This window comes from Protobothrops mucrosquamatus, unplaced genomic scaffold (genome assembly GCF_001527695.2).
Source record: "Protobothrops mucrosquamatus isolate PMUCROS unplaced genomic scaffold, P.Mucros_1.0 scaffold1837, whole genome shotgun sequence".
Taxonomy (NCBI): domain Eukaryota; kingdom Metazoa; phylum Chordata; class Lepidosauria; order Squamata; family Viperidae; genus Protobothrops; species Protobothrops mucrosquamatus.
Window position 1 is genome coordinate 372,524 of NW_015387969.1, and position 20,465 is coordinate 392,988.

Consider the following 20,465-nt stretch of genomic DNA (forward strand, 5'->3'; position numbering starts at 1 on the left):
TATTTTCATTGATACCATATGGGAATTGTGCCATTGCTGTAAAATCTATATATGACAGGAGAATATCTCCATCTCTTTAACCCGCTGACTTGCAAAAAATCAACCAAACAAACCAATGAATTGTTTGGTCAAAGTAAAATATTTTGTTTGCTCTTTTTTTGCTTGTATTTTGTTCAGATTTAGGCTTAATTGTAACTATGGGAAGATTTTTGGGGGCACTAAATATAATATCAAAAATATATATGCACCAGTATATGTGCCAAAAAAGTTTTGCTTGACATTTAAATGCTATTTGTTGTATCTGAAATATAGGAGAGAAACTCTGCTCCTTCAATTAAAAATTATTTTAAACATTCTGGTTCTTCAGGTGTCAGCTAATATTTATCTTGTTAATATTACAAGTATTATTTTCAGTTTTTAAACTGATGTATTTTTCATCCCAAAGATGTGGTAATGTTAATTGGGCCCGGAGGTCAGAATGCAATATGTGCAACACTCCAAAGTATGCCAAACTTGAAGAAAGAACAGGTAATATAGCCTTAGCTAAAATGCTTTAGAAAATATTCTATATCAAATAGTTAAGGTGTGCAGATAGCAGCAATCTGGCTCAAATTAATGAGTTGATTCATTTGGAATTTCCTACTGATTTCTAAGCTGGGCTATCATATCGAATCAGTCTGATTTTGTGCACAAATTGACATTAAACTAACTTAGGGATAACTGATTTAATAAAAAAAATAGATTATCAGTTCATAAATTTGATCAAGATAAATATTCTAATAGATTTCAGAGGAATTCAGGTCAAATGATACTAGTGGCTTCTTAGAATGCCCCTCTCTGTATTAAAAAAATATTCAACATGTGGAATGTTGAATATTTCTCAAGATCTCTGGTGATGCATCCCTTTATTTTTCAGACCCACAGGGACTGAAATATTGGGGAAGAATCTTTGGCTTCCCAGTGAGCATATAGGAGGATGTCCATAGCTGTATAAATATTTTTTAATACTATGGCAGATGGTGATTTTAAAAAAGAATATTTCAATATATAAAAATGTTTCCTACAGTGGCAGATGTTGCATCTAACAGAAAGTTTGATGTCTTTTATATGCATGCTGCTCAAGATGTGATTTACATTTATAGCTTTGACAGTACTAAACCAGGGGTGTCAAACTGCTGACCTGCGGGCTGGATGCATCATAGCGAAACCGCACCCACCCCATTGCCGGCAATGGGAAAAAAGTCACGATACGTTGCGACACGTCACATGACATTGCGAGTTTGACACCCCTGATCTAAACAGTTGGAATTGGTGGGGCTGAAAAATGTGCATCTCAATTGGTTCCTAGAACTGTTTCTGGCCATATAACTGAGCTCGCACAACATGATTTTGTTTGCATTTCTACAATCTTTTCTTCCTCTCTGAGACTCTTAGAGAGTCTTGTGCCACAACGCCACTCTGCCAGCTGCCTTGACTTAGTTTCAAGTGACTGCCAGGAAATTCTGTTGACTGCCATTGCTTTTGTAGACTTCTAAATTATCTGCACAGATAAAACTAATGAAATAGTATGTAGATGGCTCCCATACCTCTGTTTCCCTTTCAGTTTTTACTGCCTTTTTATGCAAACTAATAGGCCCTTACGTAGAAATCTTTGCGGTTACTTTTACTTACTATAAAGTAACATGTCGTATCCCTGGAATATTGCTTTACTTTTTGAGACTTTTGGGAATTTCTTTTTGTAGGATATGGTGGGGGCTTCAATGAAAGAGAGAATGTTGAATATATAGAACGTGAAGAGTCAGATGGGGAGTATGATGAGGTGAGTGATATCTATGTAATGAAATGTTACTTTTAAAATATACTGTGCTAATGGGAAAACTCATTCCTAAAGTCATTTTTTTAGTTCTAATTCGCAAACATGGCTCTGAAAATGTCGGTTATATTTTTTGGCTGAAATAACACATTGGTTTAAGATTACCAAAGGAAGGTTTTAAAAGAAATCTCATAGACTGTAACATAATGCTTAGCTTTAACATTAGAGGATTGGAGGCTAAAATATTTAAAGAACGGTTGCTGGAATTGGGTATGTCTAGTCTAATGAAGAGAAGGGTGAGGGGTGACATGATAGCAGTGTTCCAATATCTCAGGGGTTGCCACAAAGAAGAGGGAGTCAAGCTATTCTCCAAAGTGCCTGAGGGCAGAACAAGAAGCAATGGATGAAAACTAACCAGAGAGAGAAGAAACCTAGAACTAAGGAGAAACTTCCTGACAGTTAGAACAATTAACCAGTGGAACGACCTGCCTCCGGAGGCTGTGAATGCTCCAACACAGGAAGTTTTTAAGAAGAGACTGGACAGCCATTTGTTTGAAATGGTATAGGGCTTCCTGCCTGAGCAGGGGGTTGGACTAGATGACCTCCAAGGTCCCTTCCAACTTTATTACTATTACATCTTTGTAGAGGAATAAATTCCTGAGGCATGGAACAAGCCATAAAAGCATGAAGTACAAATACCAAATTTGATTTTTATGTAGTAAAAATTGATACCGTGATAACACTTAATATATTTCATAATTTTCCTATTTCAGCATGTTAAAATTCTACATTGGCGCTCTTAGATAGTTCTGGAGAACAATATCTAGGATGGGAAATGTTGCATAAAACTATAGATTCTTTATACAGATAAGTTACATACTAATCAGTCCTTCCATTAAATCGGTTTGTACATCAAATTAGTTACTCTGTTTGTTTGAGTGAAAAAGTGTGTTGAATTTAACTAGTCCCACCAAAAGGAGTAAACAGAAAAAAGGTTAAAACAAAAAAATTAAACCATTCTATTTTTTCCACCAGCCAATGTATGCATGAGACTTTTATTTTGTATTTTAAATATACATATTCATTGGCCAGAAGCCAAAAAATGTGAGTTAGGCAAAAAGCTAGTATTAATTCCATTAATGAATAAAATGTTTGCCTATAAATAAGGAATTCTATTAGTAAAAATAATGGATCCTTCATATAAAAGCAGATCATTTGTTCACTCATCTCTTGCCTGCACTGATTATGTATACATACATTTGTAGAAAGGGATTGAAAAGTTCAGCTTCTGTACCCCTCTATTAAGTTTTAAGATTCATCTTAAAATATATAGTGGACTTATGCCAGAGTTAGATCTATTTAACTCAATTAATAACCTGCATTGTGTGTTTTTTTCCCCTTTTTGCAAAGAAATGAGGCAATAGAAAACTGCATATTCTGCAATAATCCAATGGCTCTTAATTCCTGGATAAGAATTCTTAAATTTATGTTTTGTTTTTTGTTAGTTTGGCCGCAAAAAGAAAAAATATAGAGGAAAACCTGTTGGTCCTGCATCTATCTTAAAGGAAGTTGAAGATAAGGAATCTGAAGGGGAAGAAGAGGAGGATGAGGATGGAGATCTGTCTAAGTATAAATTAGATGAGGTAAAATAAAATCTTCAAGGTGTAACACTCCATTCATAGATAAACATACAGAATGGTATTAACTTTAACTTTTCAGTTCTAATATGTCAGAGATCACTTTCCTTATCCAGCAAGATGAGAAACATTAACACTTTTATTTCTGTATGTTAAGTAACATGCAAAGTCCTTTGAATGCTGGACTTTTTAGAAAAGTCTTTAGAAAATAATGCATAATTAGATCAGTTTTCAGTAAGTGACTTATAAAAGATGTGTTTGTACATTTAGGGGTGAAATGGTTATTGATGCTTGTTCTACAAAACACTTGTGTATATTTAAACAGACATCTTTTTGTTTGGTCCTCAAGGGAACTTTCAGAAATTAAGAAAGCAAATATACAATCAATTGAAAAATTATTTTTAATTTGTGTTTGTTTTATTATGTACCCCACCAGGAGTCACTTGTTGAGATGGACCACTATAGGAAACAAACAAACAAATATATATATACTGCAAAACAAAAAGCAATATGAGATATGGTAGCTTAACCTTGCATGAGAGGAAGCAATTATGCTAGTATGAATTAAATATTTATTCAGTATGCATGAGTGTATGCATGATTCCTGCCAGTTAAATTACTGTTTAAGTTCAATTTTTAATATCAGTTTGAACTGGTGGAACAAAGAAAACTTAATATTTAAAGACTGTTTCTTTTTCCCTCAAAAGAAATGATGTTAATAGATTGTATTTTAACTACATCATTCATTCTGCGTGATAAAAACAGAGAGACAGACATGGTTGTTCTGTAGCATTTTGATGTATGTTAGTCTAAATATAGTAGCCGGCCACATCAGTTTTCTTATCTAAATAAGATGTCCAGCTCTTCTTTCTAAATCTAATGTTTATAGAATTTATCTCTTATCTGTAAATCATATGAACAGGCTGCATAAACGTCCTTGTCCTTATTGAGAAATGTTATGGACATGCTCTGGGGGATTTATGATCAAATTAGTATACCTTCTTTTTTCCTAACGAGCATAAAAAGCTGCCAGTATTATTTTCCAGGATGAAGATGAGGATGATGCTGATCTCTCTAAATATAATCTTGACGATAGTGAAGAAGAAGATTCTGCCAATAAGAAGACATCTTCCATCGCTAGACGAAGTTGTTCCAAGTCTCGATCTTCTTCACGATCTTCATCTCGCTCATCCTCCCACTCAAGCTCAAGGTCTAGGTCCAGGTAAACGGGTACAGGTCAAGGGTAACGCCAGACAAAATGTCAGTATCTAACTTTCTTTATTTACCTCTCTTTTGTGATTAACTTTTAAATTATTTTTTTGCAGTTTAAGTTAGTCTAATCAATCTTACATATCCCGCTGCAGGGATAAACAGCCTTAAAGATGAGTGAATTGGAGGTGGTTATTCTGAGTTTTATGACAATTGTGAGTTTAGAAGCCATGAAATTAAAGACTTGGTTCTTAATTTTAGTATTTTTGTAGCAGCTAAATATAGTCCTGCTATGTCATATAGATTTGTGACCTCAAAATACATTTTTGTTAATGGCTTGGTGAGAGACAAATATTAATCTGAGTATTTAAAGATCTGCTTATTGGCAGAAACTTATTAAAAAAGTAAACGTTATCCTTATTTTTAAGTGAAGGGATTGGAATTTAAAAAATAATAAAACTTAAACTTGTATATAAACTTCTAAATAAACAAGGGTCTCTGTATACACATTAACCCTTGAAGAGCCTAGTTTTTGGCAGCATTTTTTTTTACCAAAAATTACAGCATCTCCATTTTGTATCAGTTTTATGATGATGAATTCATAAAAAATGTTTATGGAGAAACTGCCAAATACAAATATAGTTATGTTTTAAAATATCCCTAAAGGAAAACTATGTTGGATAAAAACACTCCAATTAAGAAGGAATTTGTTGATTTCAGGATTCTGTAGTCTCCATATTTTGGATTTTTTTTCATTGACTTAAAACATTTTTATACTATCCTCATCAACGTACAAATGTAGCCCAGTGCCTTTTATAGAAAAGGGAAAAAAATAAAATTTTCTATATTGGATTATATTCAGGTATAACATTTTATAAAAAGAAGACATCTTTTCACTTTTGGAAGGGATTCCAGTACAATGATGTGGTCCTTGTTGGAAAATTGGGAAGTGTGAAACCACTAATTGTTTCTTTGCTTCTCCATCTACTGCTGGGGATCATCATCCCTGTAATGTGGAAATTCATATGCTGTATTTGTACAACTAAGAAACAACCTAAAGCTCAGAGCTCAGGCTAGTAGACTCAAATACCCTTGGTTTTTATTTCTACATAAATAGCTTTTTCTGACTCATTAGCTCAAGCTTACATTTGAAAATCAATGCTAAATAAGCTTAACATGCAGGTGGAAAATTTTACTGGGGTAAATATTAACATTCAGTTGTTTAATTAATACAATTCTGTTATAACTCAAACAACATATGGGGAAATAATTATCCATTTCATAGACGAGAATGTGGCTTGGTTTGCATGCCCACTAAACACATTGACCAACATGTTAATTCTATATATCATGATCTAAAATTAGGGAAAATAGAAGACAGCAATAATTACTGAATATAAATTATAAATAAAGGGAAGGGAGTAAAGTTGCTGGAGAAAGATCAAGGATTGAAAGGTGGTGTGGACTAAGAAAAACTACATTATTTGTAACATTGATAGACTTGAGAAAGAAAAATAAAACATAATCAGAAATATTTGTTGCAAAAATAATGGAATTCCAAAGGACTTTACTCTTACTTGTTCATAAAAGATTAGAAAAAATGCTGCATAAAGTTAGCTTTTCATGAGCTGAAGGGAAAACAATTCAGGCTTTTGTAGGTATCATCCAAATACTGTTACCAGACCTTTTTTCTAACACTTGGGCAGCAATAATAGGGCAAGTGGATCAAGGCACCGGAAGTTCAAAACTATTTGGTTTCAAAATAAATTAAAAATAGTTTCTTAAAGATTTTAACTAACAGTGCTTCATAAGGTACAGATTTTTACTCGATTGTTGAAATGGTGAACTCAAGACTACAGAGTACATTTTTTAAAGGATTTTTTAATTTAGATTTTTTCAAGATTTTAAAAAATTCTAAAAATTTCAAATATTTGAACAAAAACATTATTACTATACTTTTCATTATAAATATGTGAATTCTATAATTAAAATTGTATAAAATAAATTAAAGATATCCAACACGAATAACTTAGTACCTCAACATGGGTATTTTTCATTTTTGTGTCTGTGTTCCTCTCTATTCAGTTTAATTACTGCTCCCCTCCCCCCAGACTCTATAATATTGAAAAACATTATAGCTTTGTTTGATCCTTATATCATAATGAAACTATCCTGAGGGTGGGGGGGAAGTTGACGTAAGACTCGTACATTAAAAAAAGCATAAAAAGGAACTGTGAATTAGAAACTAATTGAAGTAGTATGCAAATGTTTAAGAAAGATGTGAAGAATTATTACTCCAAACTGCCAGGACAATCTTCGAGAGAATACACAATATCTTGGATCAAATGAGAAATTAAAATCTATGCTTTTTCTTTTGGTGATTTAAATCAATCCATATTTGCACCCAACAGTCTTCGTAAGGCACTGCAGTGAGCTGTCAAGGAGCTGGTAGAGATAATGAACAAATCCAGGATATTGATTCAGCAAGTGAACCTTTGAATCTAGCTGGTTTATATGCTTTGTAGATAACCAGAAAAGCAAGAATTCTGGCTTTCTGGATGAGGATCTTGGTGTTTGACTAAAAAAGGAGATTGTGCTTAGAGGTGTTTAATTCTGTATGAACTTTGTTCAGTTTCTTAAGACAGTTTCTTAAGGCAGATCCATAAGGTTAGCTAGCTAGAAATCTGGATACTAGGATTTCCCAAGAAAAAGAACGTCTCATTGGCAGATATATACAGGTACCACTGCTGAATTTAGTAAGCAAATTCTTCCATTACTGGTCTTTTATTCTGCTATCTCCCAGCAGGCCAACTTTTATCAGGAATAAAATGAGTCAAGCTATTTGACCAATGTCAAATAAAATGCAAGGCTTCAAAATATATGCTACTGACAGTGGTTACTACTGAGTTCCTTCCTCTATATTGATTCCCAAAAAGATACTTTATTATTTTTTTCATAAAGAATAATCAAAAGCATTATTCATCAAGCAAGAGTGTCTGTTCATCCAACTCAGCTCATGAAAGTTCTGGATCCAGTCTGTTTTTAAAAATTAATTAAAATATTTCAGATTGAAAATCCGTAATTTATTTACTTAATGATCTTAGATCTTTGTATGATGGATAAATCACAAATTTAGGCCAGAATAGTAATATTAAATACATTTTCTAGAGTTCTTTTAAAATAAATTACCTTATTATTAAGCAGAAAATCCAGTATTTTTTTACTGAGGGTAAATGAAATTGTACAATTATCCTATTATGGAAACACTTAAAATTGAAATAAATGTATACAACCTAGAGACCTCCATTTGCATTTTCCTTGTGTTAACAATTTCTTGTCTTGTAAACACAGCAAGCTTTATAAAAAGTTGTTTAAAAAAGTTTTACTACTCATCAGTTTTTGCAGTTTGCTGATACTTAAACTAAAATAGATAAAATCTGTCAGAGAAATACAGTTTTAAAAATGAAAGCTATGAATACTTTGATATATCATAAATCAGCAATATTCCAGATGTTCTACAAACATTGGATAAATATTGAAAATAACCGATTGAACTCTAAGACTGTGCCTAGAAACGACTAAGAAGACACTCATTTATTTAAAAGAAAATCTCATAGAGTCTACTGGCATTTATTTCTAAATAAATAAAATAGGATTATGTCAGAACAAATCCCTCTAAGGCTTATTTCTGAATAGATATATTTAGACTCATACAACTTGGTTTTCATTAAGGGTTATTGAATTGTGATTAAGTTGCTTTCAAATTCTTGTGGAACATGTTATTTGTGGTAGACCTCTGGTATAGGTAACTTTAACTTGACTATTTTCTGTTTTGAACTGTGCAGTTCATACTAACTTACAAGATTCATTTTTGTCTGTGACTTACACATCAAAATCCATTGGGAAAATTCTTAAAGTTTTAAGATAAATCCTTTTCAAGAGAATGTAATTTAAATTTAGAGGTAGTCCTTAACTTACAACCAATCGTTTAGCAACTAGTTACAATAGTGCTGAAAAATCCTTGCACTTACGACCATTACAGCATCCCCTGGACATGGGATTGTGATTTGGGCATTTGGCAGCCAGCTTGTATTTATGATGTTGCAATGTCCCACGGTCACGTGATCACCATTTGTGACCTTCCCAGCCAGCTTCTGGCAATGAAAGTCAATGGGGGAAGCTGGATTCGCTTAACAACCAAGGCAAAAAGTATTAAAATTGGGCACAGTTATGTGATGACACATGACCAGATCTTTTAGTGCTGAAGTTCTGGTCCCAATTGTGGTCATAAGTCAAGGACTACCTGTAATCATTTATTATTATTATTATTCATTGACTGGACTTCAAAAAGGCAATAAGCTTATCTTCTGTGATAACATCCAAACATAATATATGACAAATTATTCAGGAAGAATATTTCAAAAAGCAACTTATAACATGACCTGGAAGATAGATAGATAAGCCCTGCTTACTTAGCTTATGCTGCTTCTATTGATCAAACAGCTACTTAGTTCCTAACCAAGTTTTTTGTTTGCTTGTTTAAATCACTCTGTGAAAAATGTCCTAGTGAGGTGAAGGAGATAAAATAATATAAATTTCAAATACTGTTAAATTAAAAGCTTAAGCTCATTGGATTCTTGTTTTTCTGTTCCTTCCAAAAAGAAAAATATTCATGTTGTTTCAGGTCCAGAAGCTCTTCCAGTTCAAGGTCACGGTCTCATTCCACTTCCAGAGAACGTTCTAGATCTCGTGGGTCGAAATCAAGGTGAATGAGGTAGCAAGCTCTGCTTGTCAGAGGGAGAGAGAGAGAGAGATAGAGAGAGATGAAGAAGTCACCATCCATACTACTTTATTATAAGCATTTGCTACAAATGTCTTTCTTTTAATATAATTTTAGTAGCAAATGAAATTATATTTACTAAAGTAGCAAAATGATTTATTACAAATTCTCTAAGAAAATGTTTAAAAATTGAGAGAGTGAAGGTGTTTATTTATTGTTTTAATTTATTTTTCACAATCTTTGAACCACCCATCTCCCTCAGAGGGTCTTTACAGGAGACTATGAAAATTGGAGGAGAGATGGTATGATAATTATTTGAGTTTTCAGGGGAAAGACAGGAAATCTGACTAACTAAAATGTATGTGTAAAGTCAATTTACCAGGTATCTGTATTCTAAGCTAAACTATATACAGAAACGCTGAATGTTGAATATTCAATCTTAAAATAACAAAGCTTTTTCCCTATTTCTGGTACTTAACTTGTATTTGAAAAAAAATAGGAAATAATGAACAGTAATTATATTAAAATGTATATCCATAGTTAATTTTTTCTCCCATGTCTAAAACAGATATAGGTAAAGTACTGCCTTGCCAGTCTGATTTTTTCCCCTCCCAAAACCTGTGTGAAAATATTTGTAGTTAATATGATTGCTTAAAATAGAAGGCAGGATTTTTAAAAATTAATTCTAACCCAATGGCATGCAAAAGTTTAGGCACTTCTGGCCAAATTGTATGTATCAATGAATTACTGAGTGAACAGAAGCTGACAAAATCTCTACATTGTACGGTGTTAAACAAAACTTTTTCTGCATATTTGAATGCATGCTTACTATTTATATGCACTTTTATGCGTTCAAGATGAGAAACAGTGAATATGGTAGGTGCAGAAGTTTAGACATTGTACTAGTCAGCACTTTATAACACCTCCTTTGGCAGAAAGCTTCCAAATCTAAGAGAGTTTTTTCTGTTCTTGATTTTGGAATACTTTCCCACTCTTCCTTGCACAGCTCATCTAGCTCAAAAATATTCTTAGGTCTTCTTGCCTGTACTGCATGTTTAAAATTTTCCCTCAGATTTTCCCTTTGGAAACTGGGAGGTCAAGCCAAAATATATTTTCTATTCAGTGATGTGTGTTTCTGAAACATCTGTTTTTTGCTTCAGTTTCATTACTGATTGTGGGACATTAGTATCTGGGATATGTTGATATGTAGTTCAATCCATTGTTTCCAACAACGCAATATTTCCTATGTGAAGTATGATAGAGTTAAGGTAGCCAAGGTACTTTTTTCTTCAAATGTGTTTCCCTTTTCGCTGAAAATGTATATTGTTCAGCTGATGTGTTCACCAGTCCAAAACATTTTTTAAAAATGAATCACATTTAAAACATTTTTTAAAAAATGTTTAAGGTTTTGTTCATCTGTGAAATTTGTCTTCACCTGTTAATTGTAGGCCTACCAAACTAATAACCTTTTGGTATCTTATCAACAACTTTACAATAAAAAAAGGGGGGGGATAAACGATCACTGAAGCAACTGGAAAGGTGTCTTAAACTTCTGCATCTATTCACCGTTTTCTTATTTTGGTTCTGTAAACAGCTGTCTAAGAATATCAAGTAAGAATTTGAATTTGTAGAAAAGTAACATTTTTTTAACTTTGCACCATGTAAAAATTATATACGCTCTTGGTCACTTAGGAATGCATTGAAGTGTGCAGCCTGCTGGGTGGAGGTGGTTTCTAAAATTGTATGTGCAAATGTATCTATTAACTCACTAAGAGCTAATATCTGTTGTGCTCAGTTAAATTTTTTATTTAAGCTATATAGAAGTAAGAAATATTTAGTCTGAAGATCAGAGTTTGATAAATGATAGATAACAAGTACGTAGCAGCAAAATGATTTTCTTTCCTTAATTTTTTTTATGAGGCTTCAGAATCCAGTCTGTAGTCTCTTTAGAGTCAGAGCTAGACTTGTTGTCGAATATAGGTAAAGTTGGCTTCAGCTCATAGTTTCTATTTTGTTTTACTTGACTTACAACCCTATTTGGGATTGGAATCATGGTTGTTGAGCAAAGCCGTTGTTAAATGAGACATGACATGACTGCTTCGTTCTGCACCCATCTTCCCAGTTGCAGTCGTTAGGTGATCTCACGGGTCGTTAAGCAGACAGAGCCCCAAATATGGGGTGCCTTGGGTGGGGGAAGGCTCTAGGAGAGGCTCCATTCAAGAACTGAAAACCATCCTGCCGAAATCCAAGCAGGATTATCAACCCCTGAATGAAGAAACTCTTACGGCCTGTGGTGGGTCTTCTAGGGCCTCCCCAACTGCCTGAGGCATCCCATGCTCATTCCACCCTTCTTCTCCACTCTGCTTGTATTTTGGCTTGTTCTTGTCTTTGGGATGGCTGAAAGAGTTGCTGAAGGAGTTCAGCTTTTCTGCATATCTGGAAGGGAACTCCTTTGGCAGGGTGAGGAACCGAGCTCAAATCTTCAGGATTTGAATTCCATTTCTACAGCCCACCAAAGCAGATCAGCTCTCCTCCATGCGCATGAAGGAATTCTGGGAGGGGGCAGGAATGGAGCTTATATTTTCAGGATTTGAGCTGTTTCTATACCCAACCATAGGGTATAGAACTGCTGGGCAGTTCCCTGTGTAGGAGGAAATTGTTTCAGTGGGCTTCAGGGAGCTTAAATCATTCAAAACTTGAACTCCATTTCTGCACCCCACCAAAGTACAACTCCCTTCCATGCACGAAAGAGAAATCCTCCAGCAGCATTCAAGAATGGAGCTCGAATCTTCTTCAGTTCTGTTTCTGCATCCGCCAGAGAGGTTTGACTTTGGCAGATGGGTCTCGCAGCCGGCCCCCAGAGACAAGTGGGAGCCTTTTTAGCAGGCAACAGCCATTTGCAATCTTTCCTGCCAAATTCCACAATGAGGTTCTGGAGAAGCCGGCAAAGAAGATTGCAAATGGTAATCGCATGACCATGGAGCATTTGGCAATCGGTCATAAGTGCGGAGAGGTTGCCAAGCCCCCAGTTTGTGATCACGTGACTGCAGGAGTGGTGGTGCGGTCTTTTCGACAGCCATAAAGCACCCTTTTCCAAGGCTGTCGTAATTCTGAACCATTGTTAGGTTGAGGATTACCTGTAATCTAATGGATAACATGTTAACTCAGTTAACATTTTATTCTTTAAGAAAATAAAATGCTAACTCCAGAGCTGCAGATTACAAAAACTGTTAAATCTTTTTGTGAAAAAAAGGAAAAGTGCCCTTTTCTATGCATTTTTTTTCCATATTTACTAATGAAACCAAATATTTTGCGTAAAGAAATTGGCAGCCAGAAAATAGAAATTTCCCTTTGAAAAAGTATATGCTCTTGGCAGTTGAATGAATCAATCTGAAAGGTTCCTACTTTAGATGTCTGTGGAGATTCTCAGTCATCCAGGTCATGGTTGTCCCAAAGGTGCTTTTCAAGAAGCCTCCTGTTTAATATGCCTCCTGAAAAAGCACCTTTGGGACATACTACTTTATATATTCTAGTTTTATACCTATTCAGGCTGAAATAAATAAATTTCATATACAGAGCTTTTTACTTGCCTGTATATGAAATGCAAATCTCTTACAGGTCGTCCTCAATTTATGATCACAAGTGGGACCTGAATTTTAGTTGCTAAGTGATACGTCATTAACCAAGTCATCATGTGAGCAGCCCAATTTTACGACCATTTTTACTGCCATTGTTAAGCAAACTGGTTAATAGTTAGGTCAGGGGTCCTCAAACGTGGCCACTTTAAGACTTCTGGACTGGGGAATTCTGGGAGTTGAAATCCACAAGTCTTAAAGTGGCCAGGTTTGAGGACCCCTGGGTTAGGTGAACTATGCAGTTGTTAAGGAAATTCAGCCTCCCCTATTGATTTTGCTTGTTGGAAGGCAGCTGGAAAGGTTGCAGTTGCAATTACATGGCCATAAGATGCTGCAACCGTCATAAATACAGGCCTGTGGCCAAGTGCCCAAATTGCAATCATGGCTGCAGGGATGGTGCGATGGCCGTAATTTCGAGGAAAGGGTCCTAAGTCATTTTTCCCAAAGGCTGTCATAACTGAGCTGATGTTTAAATGAACAGTTGTAAGTTGAGGACTACCTGTACCAACATATTCTGTGTTACAGTATATAAATGACTGTTGCCATCAGTTCAGCCTAACACTTTAATCAGATATTTGTTTTCAAGGGTTTATTAAATATATAGCGTACCACATCATTTAAATTGACCCCCTACCTTTTCTTCAGTATAGGAGTAATTTGTATCTCCGTTATTTCTTCATCTTAATATTCAAGCTTGCTATTACGTACTGAAAACCAACAATTAAACCAGCATAAATGGCTTTTAGAGTATGTAGTCAGTTCTGGACAGGCTATTGATGTGGCCCTAGACAAACTATTTAAAATGGTTGAAGTTTAGGTCCTTGTTAACGTGGCAGTAAGTATTCATACACTAATACGTATTCTTTGAAACTGCATTTGTATTTCTGCATTTGATATCGAGTTGTATTTTTGTTTATGCTAGGATTAAGTCTGATTTATTTCTTAATAAAGATCCAGCTCCAGGTCCGTCAGGGGTTCTTCAACCCCAAGGAAAAGATCTTACTCAAGCTCTCATTCCTCATCCTCCACTGAGAGAAGCAGAAAGAGAAGCCGATCTAGATCTTCTTCTGGAGATCGCAAAAAAAGGCGAACAAGATCACGGTCACCTGAAAGGTTTGGGTTTTGTAGAATAAGAATGGTTGTTCTTTAAATGCTGGCTTTGGAAGGATCAAGGAGCAGAATATTTTAAGCTGCGCGTATGTCTGTTTGTGTATGTGGAGTGATGGCCGTTTTATTCTGTCTAGCTGTGGCTTTTAAAATCTATTCTTGCTACTTTTAATTACCAATCTTAAAGATAATCATACACATACAATGCAGAAAACATGTGATCCTTATAGTACTCTTGTAAACTTACATTTTTAAAAATATATAAACTCTTCTTAATTGAAGAGTCCTAAATATTATGTGAACTGTTCCATACTACTAAGATGCAAAGATGAAATTCTAATAAGTATATTTCAAATCCTACTCTCTTCCTCTTTTTTTCATTCCCTGTGACACTCATTGCATTTAAAACTTACTTGTTTGCATGCTTTCTCCCATTTTTTCTTTCAGAAACCGCAGGTCATCCTCTGGATCCTCTCATTCTGGATCTCGTACAAGTTCCAAAAAGAAATAATGTATAAAATTCAAACACACACACACATACAAAAACAACAGTCCATTGCATGAGACAATATAAAGAAGTTGATGTTTTATTTGGTCAGAAATGGTACATCCTGCTAATAGAGATGCATGTTTAATGGAAAACTGCAGCTAGTTTAATTCATAAAACATGTAATGAAATATTTTAAGCCATAAATTGATTCCAGAAAGATAAACATGTTTTATTTAATTGGGCTTAACTTTTTAACAGGTAGCTTTAATTTACTCTTGTTTGAGAGTATCAACCAAGTACTATCCTTGATCTATTGCTATGTCATCATGTAAATTTCAAAGTCTGGTTTCTGAAAAAGTTTAGTTTAATTTTTCTTCGTCATCCTTGCAATATTAGTAGGCAGGAATGTATCTCAGTTTCAGAGTAGAATAATTCTACTCTGAGGAACAACTCCTTTGAAATATGTTTGTGATTTCTAACAGAGAAGAAACTTAGTATAAATTATTTCCTGGATATTTTGCAAATTACCAATTTTTTCTGTTTTCTGCAGAATTTTATAATGTATTATGTAAGGCATGTAATGTGTTTGATTCCATAGTCCTTTATTCTTTATTGACTCAGCAAATTAATAAGTGCATTATGCTGCAGATAAAATATGGAAAGAAATATATTTCTTTCAGGCAAAGCATCTATGTCTCCTTTATGGTGCTCCTGCCACTGGAACACATTAAACTAGCGTCACTTGGTGAAACTGCAACAATAATTAAGAAAAACGCTTGTGTGAAAGCTGCCATTTCAGTGATTTTCCAGAAGATAACTCTCAGAACCAGAAGTAATTTATGCTCTGGCAGTAGTCCAGTCCAATGCAGGCTTGTTTTGGCCAGAATACCATCTCTGGAAAACTACAAAGAACAACTTGGTGAATTAACATGTACAAACTAGTATGATATGATCTGGAGAGGTATTGTTCTTGAAATTTTTTATACATAAGAGTAGAAATCCTAAAACCTCAAATCTATTTCAACTAATTCATGGCTTAACATGTTTCATTTTCACTTTTGTTTTACTATCAAATGTATTTGTTAAGTACTGACCATTCTTAAACTGATTGGGGAAATGTATTTGTCATCTTCAGTCACATCCAAGGTAAGTATGTTAAGGGAAATTAATAAATCTAGGGAATAGGCTATGCCTTCAATATCTTGCATTTTGGAAGATCTGCTTCATAAATCAAACTGCACAATGGAAGTGGAGCAGAACTGCCATCAACTTTTTTCTTTTCATGAACATCTTAAATTTGATGGGGGTGGGGCTGATCAAAGACATAGCAAAATGGCTTTGCTGTGTGAATATTTTGGATAAATTTTGCAAAAAAAAAAATATGCCTGTACTCCTATATTGCTTCCTCTTAAGTATCCTCTTTCTTCTGCTAAATTGTAGCATAGATTGCACAAGTACAAATAGTCTTGTAACTGTGCCTTTCTGACTTTTTGAAAGTCTAAAAAATGTGAAAACCAGATTTGCTAAGTGCTACATGTTAACAGTTTGCTATTCTTGTGCTTTTATTCACAGTATTGTACCTAACAAGTTTTAATCTCGGTATATGATAGGCTAGAATAATTAAAGGAAAATTATGGGTTTCATTTGGCTTGGATTCAAATTGTATTGGTTATATGAAGATCCAATTCTGCGGATGTGTAAATAAAGCATGTCAGTTAAATATGTCATTTATTTGTAGTTTATATTCTTTCGGTTTAAACAATGCCAGATGTTGCATATATTGCAGTTCATTTCATTTACCCTCAATATTGTGACTTGAAACAATTTAAATTTATTTGAAGTTTTGATCCCAAGTAAACCTGGAGATAGACTAATAATGGTATCTGTAGCATGGGAGATAAAAGTGGGCCTGCTACATATTTCCTTTGCCAATCAGGGAAGGGTATAACAAGGGTTGGGAGTCAAGAAGAAAACAAAGCTTCAAAAATGTATTCTTATAAACCCAATTGAATTTGGTTTCTTTCATAGGATGCAAAGTATATAAAATACCGGTAGTAGAAATGTTTTCTAAATTTATCTCATTGAACTTTAGAAACTTGAGACTACAGTTAAAAAGATGATTATTTTGATACCCTGTACAGGTAATCCTCAATTTACGACCACAATTGATCCCAAAATTGATGTTGCTAAGTGAGAAATTTGTTAAGTGAGTTTTGCTCTGTTTTTATGACTTTTCTTGCCAGATCACTGCAGTTGTTAAATTACTAATATGGTTGTTAAGTGAATCTGGTTTCCTCATTGACTTTGCTTGTCAGAAGGTCTCAAAAGGGGATCACATGACTCTGGACATTGCAACGTCAAATGTGTGTCACTTGTCAAGCATCCAAATGTGATCATGGGGATACTATAACGGTCATAAATGTGAAAAATGGTCATAAGTTATTTTTTTCAGTGCCATTGTAACTTCAAACGGTCACTAAATGAAATGTTGTAAGTCGAGGACTACCTGTATAAGATCCTTTCCCCCTCAGTTATGTTGGAAGAAACTTTTAGAACACATAATATCAAAGCTTAATATGTCAATAAGCATATTTTGTTACAGACCCCAATAAGTCAAAAGAAGTTGCAAGTTTGTTTAAGACTAGTTTACATTTTAAAACTCACAGATTAATGAAGGACAGCAATGAAAGGTCAGTATTTATTAAGAGAGAATTAGATAAATTACTAAGTTCAGTATTGTTTCGACCTGCTCTCCAAATCAGGATCTGGTACAATTTCTTAGAAAAGAATTAACAAAATTAGAAAAAATTGAGATTAAGAATTTGATACTAAGAGTAGATTTAAACAAACACAAGCATCTCTTAGGAAAAGCAGATATAAACTACATCAGAACATTTTTTTAGCAAAATAAAACAGGTTCTTCAAAGTCTAGAAAGTGAGAATGAAAAAGAATTAGCAAAGTAAACATATTCAGCTTCTACTTTTAGTAGCTAAATTAGCTGCAAAACAACAAATAAGCTAGACAATATATGATATGATCTGGTCTGTAGCTTCATTTGAGAAAGTCTCTGATTAAACTATTGTAAGACAAGGCCGAGTGAGTAGTGAACAATTGCTCTACAAGGAATTGTGGGGTTTCCTTGCTTTGTAAGAAAAAAGCACATCAGAACTTTATTTTTAAAAGATCTTGAAAAGAAAACTCTAAAGCCTATAGAAGAAGGTTTCAATGTGAATGCAGAATCTTTGTAAATTTACAGATGATCACTGAATTGTAATTACAGGAAAGTACCATAATACGTTATATTCAAATCTTCACCAAAAAGGCTTCCATCAATCCTCCATTTGCTTCTGATATAACATCCACTTGTTATTGGGGTCTTATTCTTTCTCACCTACTTTTCTGTTTGAACATACTGTGGTTCAGTTGCTCTCCCAAGGAACGTATCCCATTGATACACAAATCGATTACGCACAAAGATTGTGTTTTCCAAGGTTTCTAGATCTTTGGAGCAAATTATAGAAAATGTTTTTTTCATTATTAACAAAGCACTGGCTGTTTCTGAATGAAACAGACACAGAGGAATGTTTTAAAATTAGAATATTCTTTATTGGGCAAGTGTGATTGGGCACACAAGGATTTTTTTCTCCAGTGCATAAGCTCTCTGTATACATGCAAGCAACAAAATGAGAAATCATAAATCATAAGATACAATAATCATAAAATACAACAAAATGATAGTCACAAGGAGTAGGTAATAGGAAAGATGAGAAGGTAATAGTTATACAATCCTACTACATATTGGATATTCTTAGGCATAAGACTGTTGTGGGAATTAGGTGTTTAGCAGAGTGTTGGCATGGGGAGAAACTAGTTTTGGCATACAATGCTCTAGCGCAGGGGTGTCAAACTGCCAGCCCATGGGCCGGATGCATCATCCGGAAGCCGCGCCCACCCCATTGCTGGCAATGGCAAAACCGTCCCAATACGTATGACGTCGTGAGTTTGACATGTCTGCTCTAGCGGCATCCTGAGGGGAGGAATTAAAACCGTTTATGTCCAGTATGTGGGGTCTGTAGACATTTTCTCAGCCCTCTTTCTGGCTTGTGCAGTATATAGGTCAGTGGTGGCGAACCTATGGCACGGGTGCCAGAGGAGGCACTCAGAGCCCTCTCTGTGGGCACGCGCGCCGTCGCCCCAGTCCTAGGCCTTCAGCTGGGTTTTATAAAAACCTTTTCGCTTTAGGCCTCCGCCGCCATGTGCAAAAAAAAAGGTTCAATCAATCAATTTCAACTCGCGGGGAAAAAAAAGATCTTGCAAAGTTGGAATTGATTGATTGAACTTTTTAGTCCCACCCAGGCTGCCTTTACCACTGCAGCCACGCCCAGCCAATGGGCCACACCCACCCGGCACTCGACGATGCATAAGTGGGTTTTGGGTTGCAGTTTGGGCACTCAGTCTCTAAAAGGTTCGCCATCACTGATATAGGTCCTCAATGGAAGGCAGGCTGATTTCAATTGTTTTTTCTGCAATCCTAACTATCCATTAAAGTCTGTACCTGTTTGATTGCTGTTATCAGCAGCTCCCTGGGCAGTCTGAGCTTTCTGAGTTGCCCCAGGAAAAACATTCTTTGTTGTTCTAATGTTAGGTATCCATTTCAAATCCTGGGAGATTATAGAACCAAGACATTTGAAGGTCTCTACTGCTGATACTGTATTGTTGGTAGAATAGGAGTGCTCCTCCTAAAATCTATCATCTCTACAGTTTTAAGTGTGTTCAGTTCTAGATTATTCCGGCTGCACCACAGGGCCAGTTGTTTATCTAGTCAACCTTATACAGCAGATAATTGTTTCTCACTCCTTGACTTAAATCATTATTAATGAAATGCTGTTTTAAAGCACTGGGGAAAATGTGTCAAGTTACATAATAACTTTTCTCACTAGGTGGCATTACTGCTATGTTTATTTAAAAAATGCCCTTTAAAAACAAAATTGCAGCCAGAAATAGATGTGTAAGAAGTACATAAGGGCAATATTTCAAACTTGCAACTCAAAAGTGACAGCATCAAGTTTGAGCACTGCAAAATACACATTTCCTGGTAATCGCTACCTCCAGTTACCAGCTACAAACAGCCAAAAAGCCCTAGAGGAAAAATGAAAAGAACTCCTGTTGCTATCTGGTCTCAGCAGAAGCCTGTGCTTTGCAAAGGGGCCCAGCTTGCTCATTGGAAAGCCAACCTTCTCAATTCACCAACCATGCTGGTCTAAAAGGACTTAACAGGGTTCCATGGAAACTACAGTAAGTCTGTACAAAAGCCTGTACAATACTTCATAACATTCCCTCACCCCAGAAACCATCTTTCGTAATCCCCTCACAGATATTCACCCCATATTCCATTACCTAAAGCTAAGGAATAGTAGACTTATTAGGGTTTCCTCAGTAGTGGGATTCAAATATGTGAACAACCGGTTCTGTGTGTAGATGCCGCTTCCGGAAGTCCATTCTGGGCGGGCAACAAAAAATTAGCTACCGGTTCTGCTAAAGTGGTGCGAACTGGCTGAATCCCACCATTAGGTTTCCTGCCTGAGCAGGGGGTTGGACTAGATGACCTCCAAGGTCCCTTCCAAATTATTATTATTATTATTATTATTCCTACCCAGGGCTTTTTTTCTCATAGAAGTCCAGAACGGAGTTCCGGCACCTGTTTTGGATGGAACCTTGTAGGGTAGGCAAGGCGGGTTTATGATGTGTGTGAGTTCCGGCACCTTTTTTTTTTTTTTTTTTTTAGAAAAAAAG

General features: G+C 35.2%; 1 protein-coding gene across 1 annotated transcript in view; it reads left to right on the plus strand.

Annotated features, from left to right (window-relative positions):
- Positions 1-16,396, plus strand: part of ZRANB2 (zinc finger RANBP2-type containing 2) — an 18,352-nt gene extending 1,956 nt beyond the window's left edge. Inside the window, 8 exon segments of the mRNA XM_015823335.1 lie at positions 446-528; positions 1,743-1,819; positions 3,319-3,456; positions 4,497-4,672; positions 9,344-9,424; positions 14,026-14,041; positions 14,043-14,187; positions 14,629-16,396. Coding sequence (XP_015678821.1) covers positions 446-528; positions 1,743-1,819; positions 3,319-3,456; positions 4,497-4,672; positions 9,344-9,424; positions 14,026-14,041; positions 14,043-14,187; positions 14,629-14,699 — 787 coding nt within the window. The 3' untranslated portion in view covers positions 14,700-16,396.
- Positions 16,397-20,465: the final 4,069 nt, after the last annotated feature.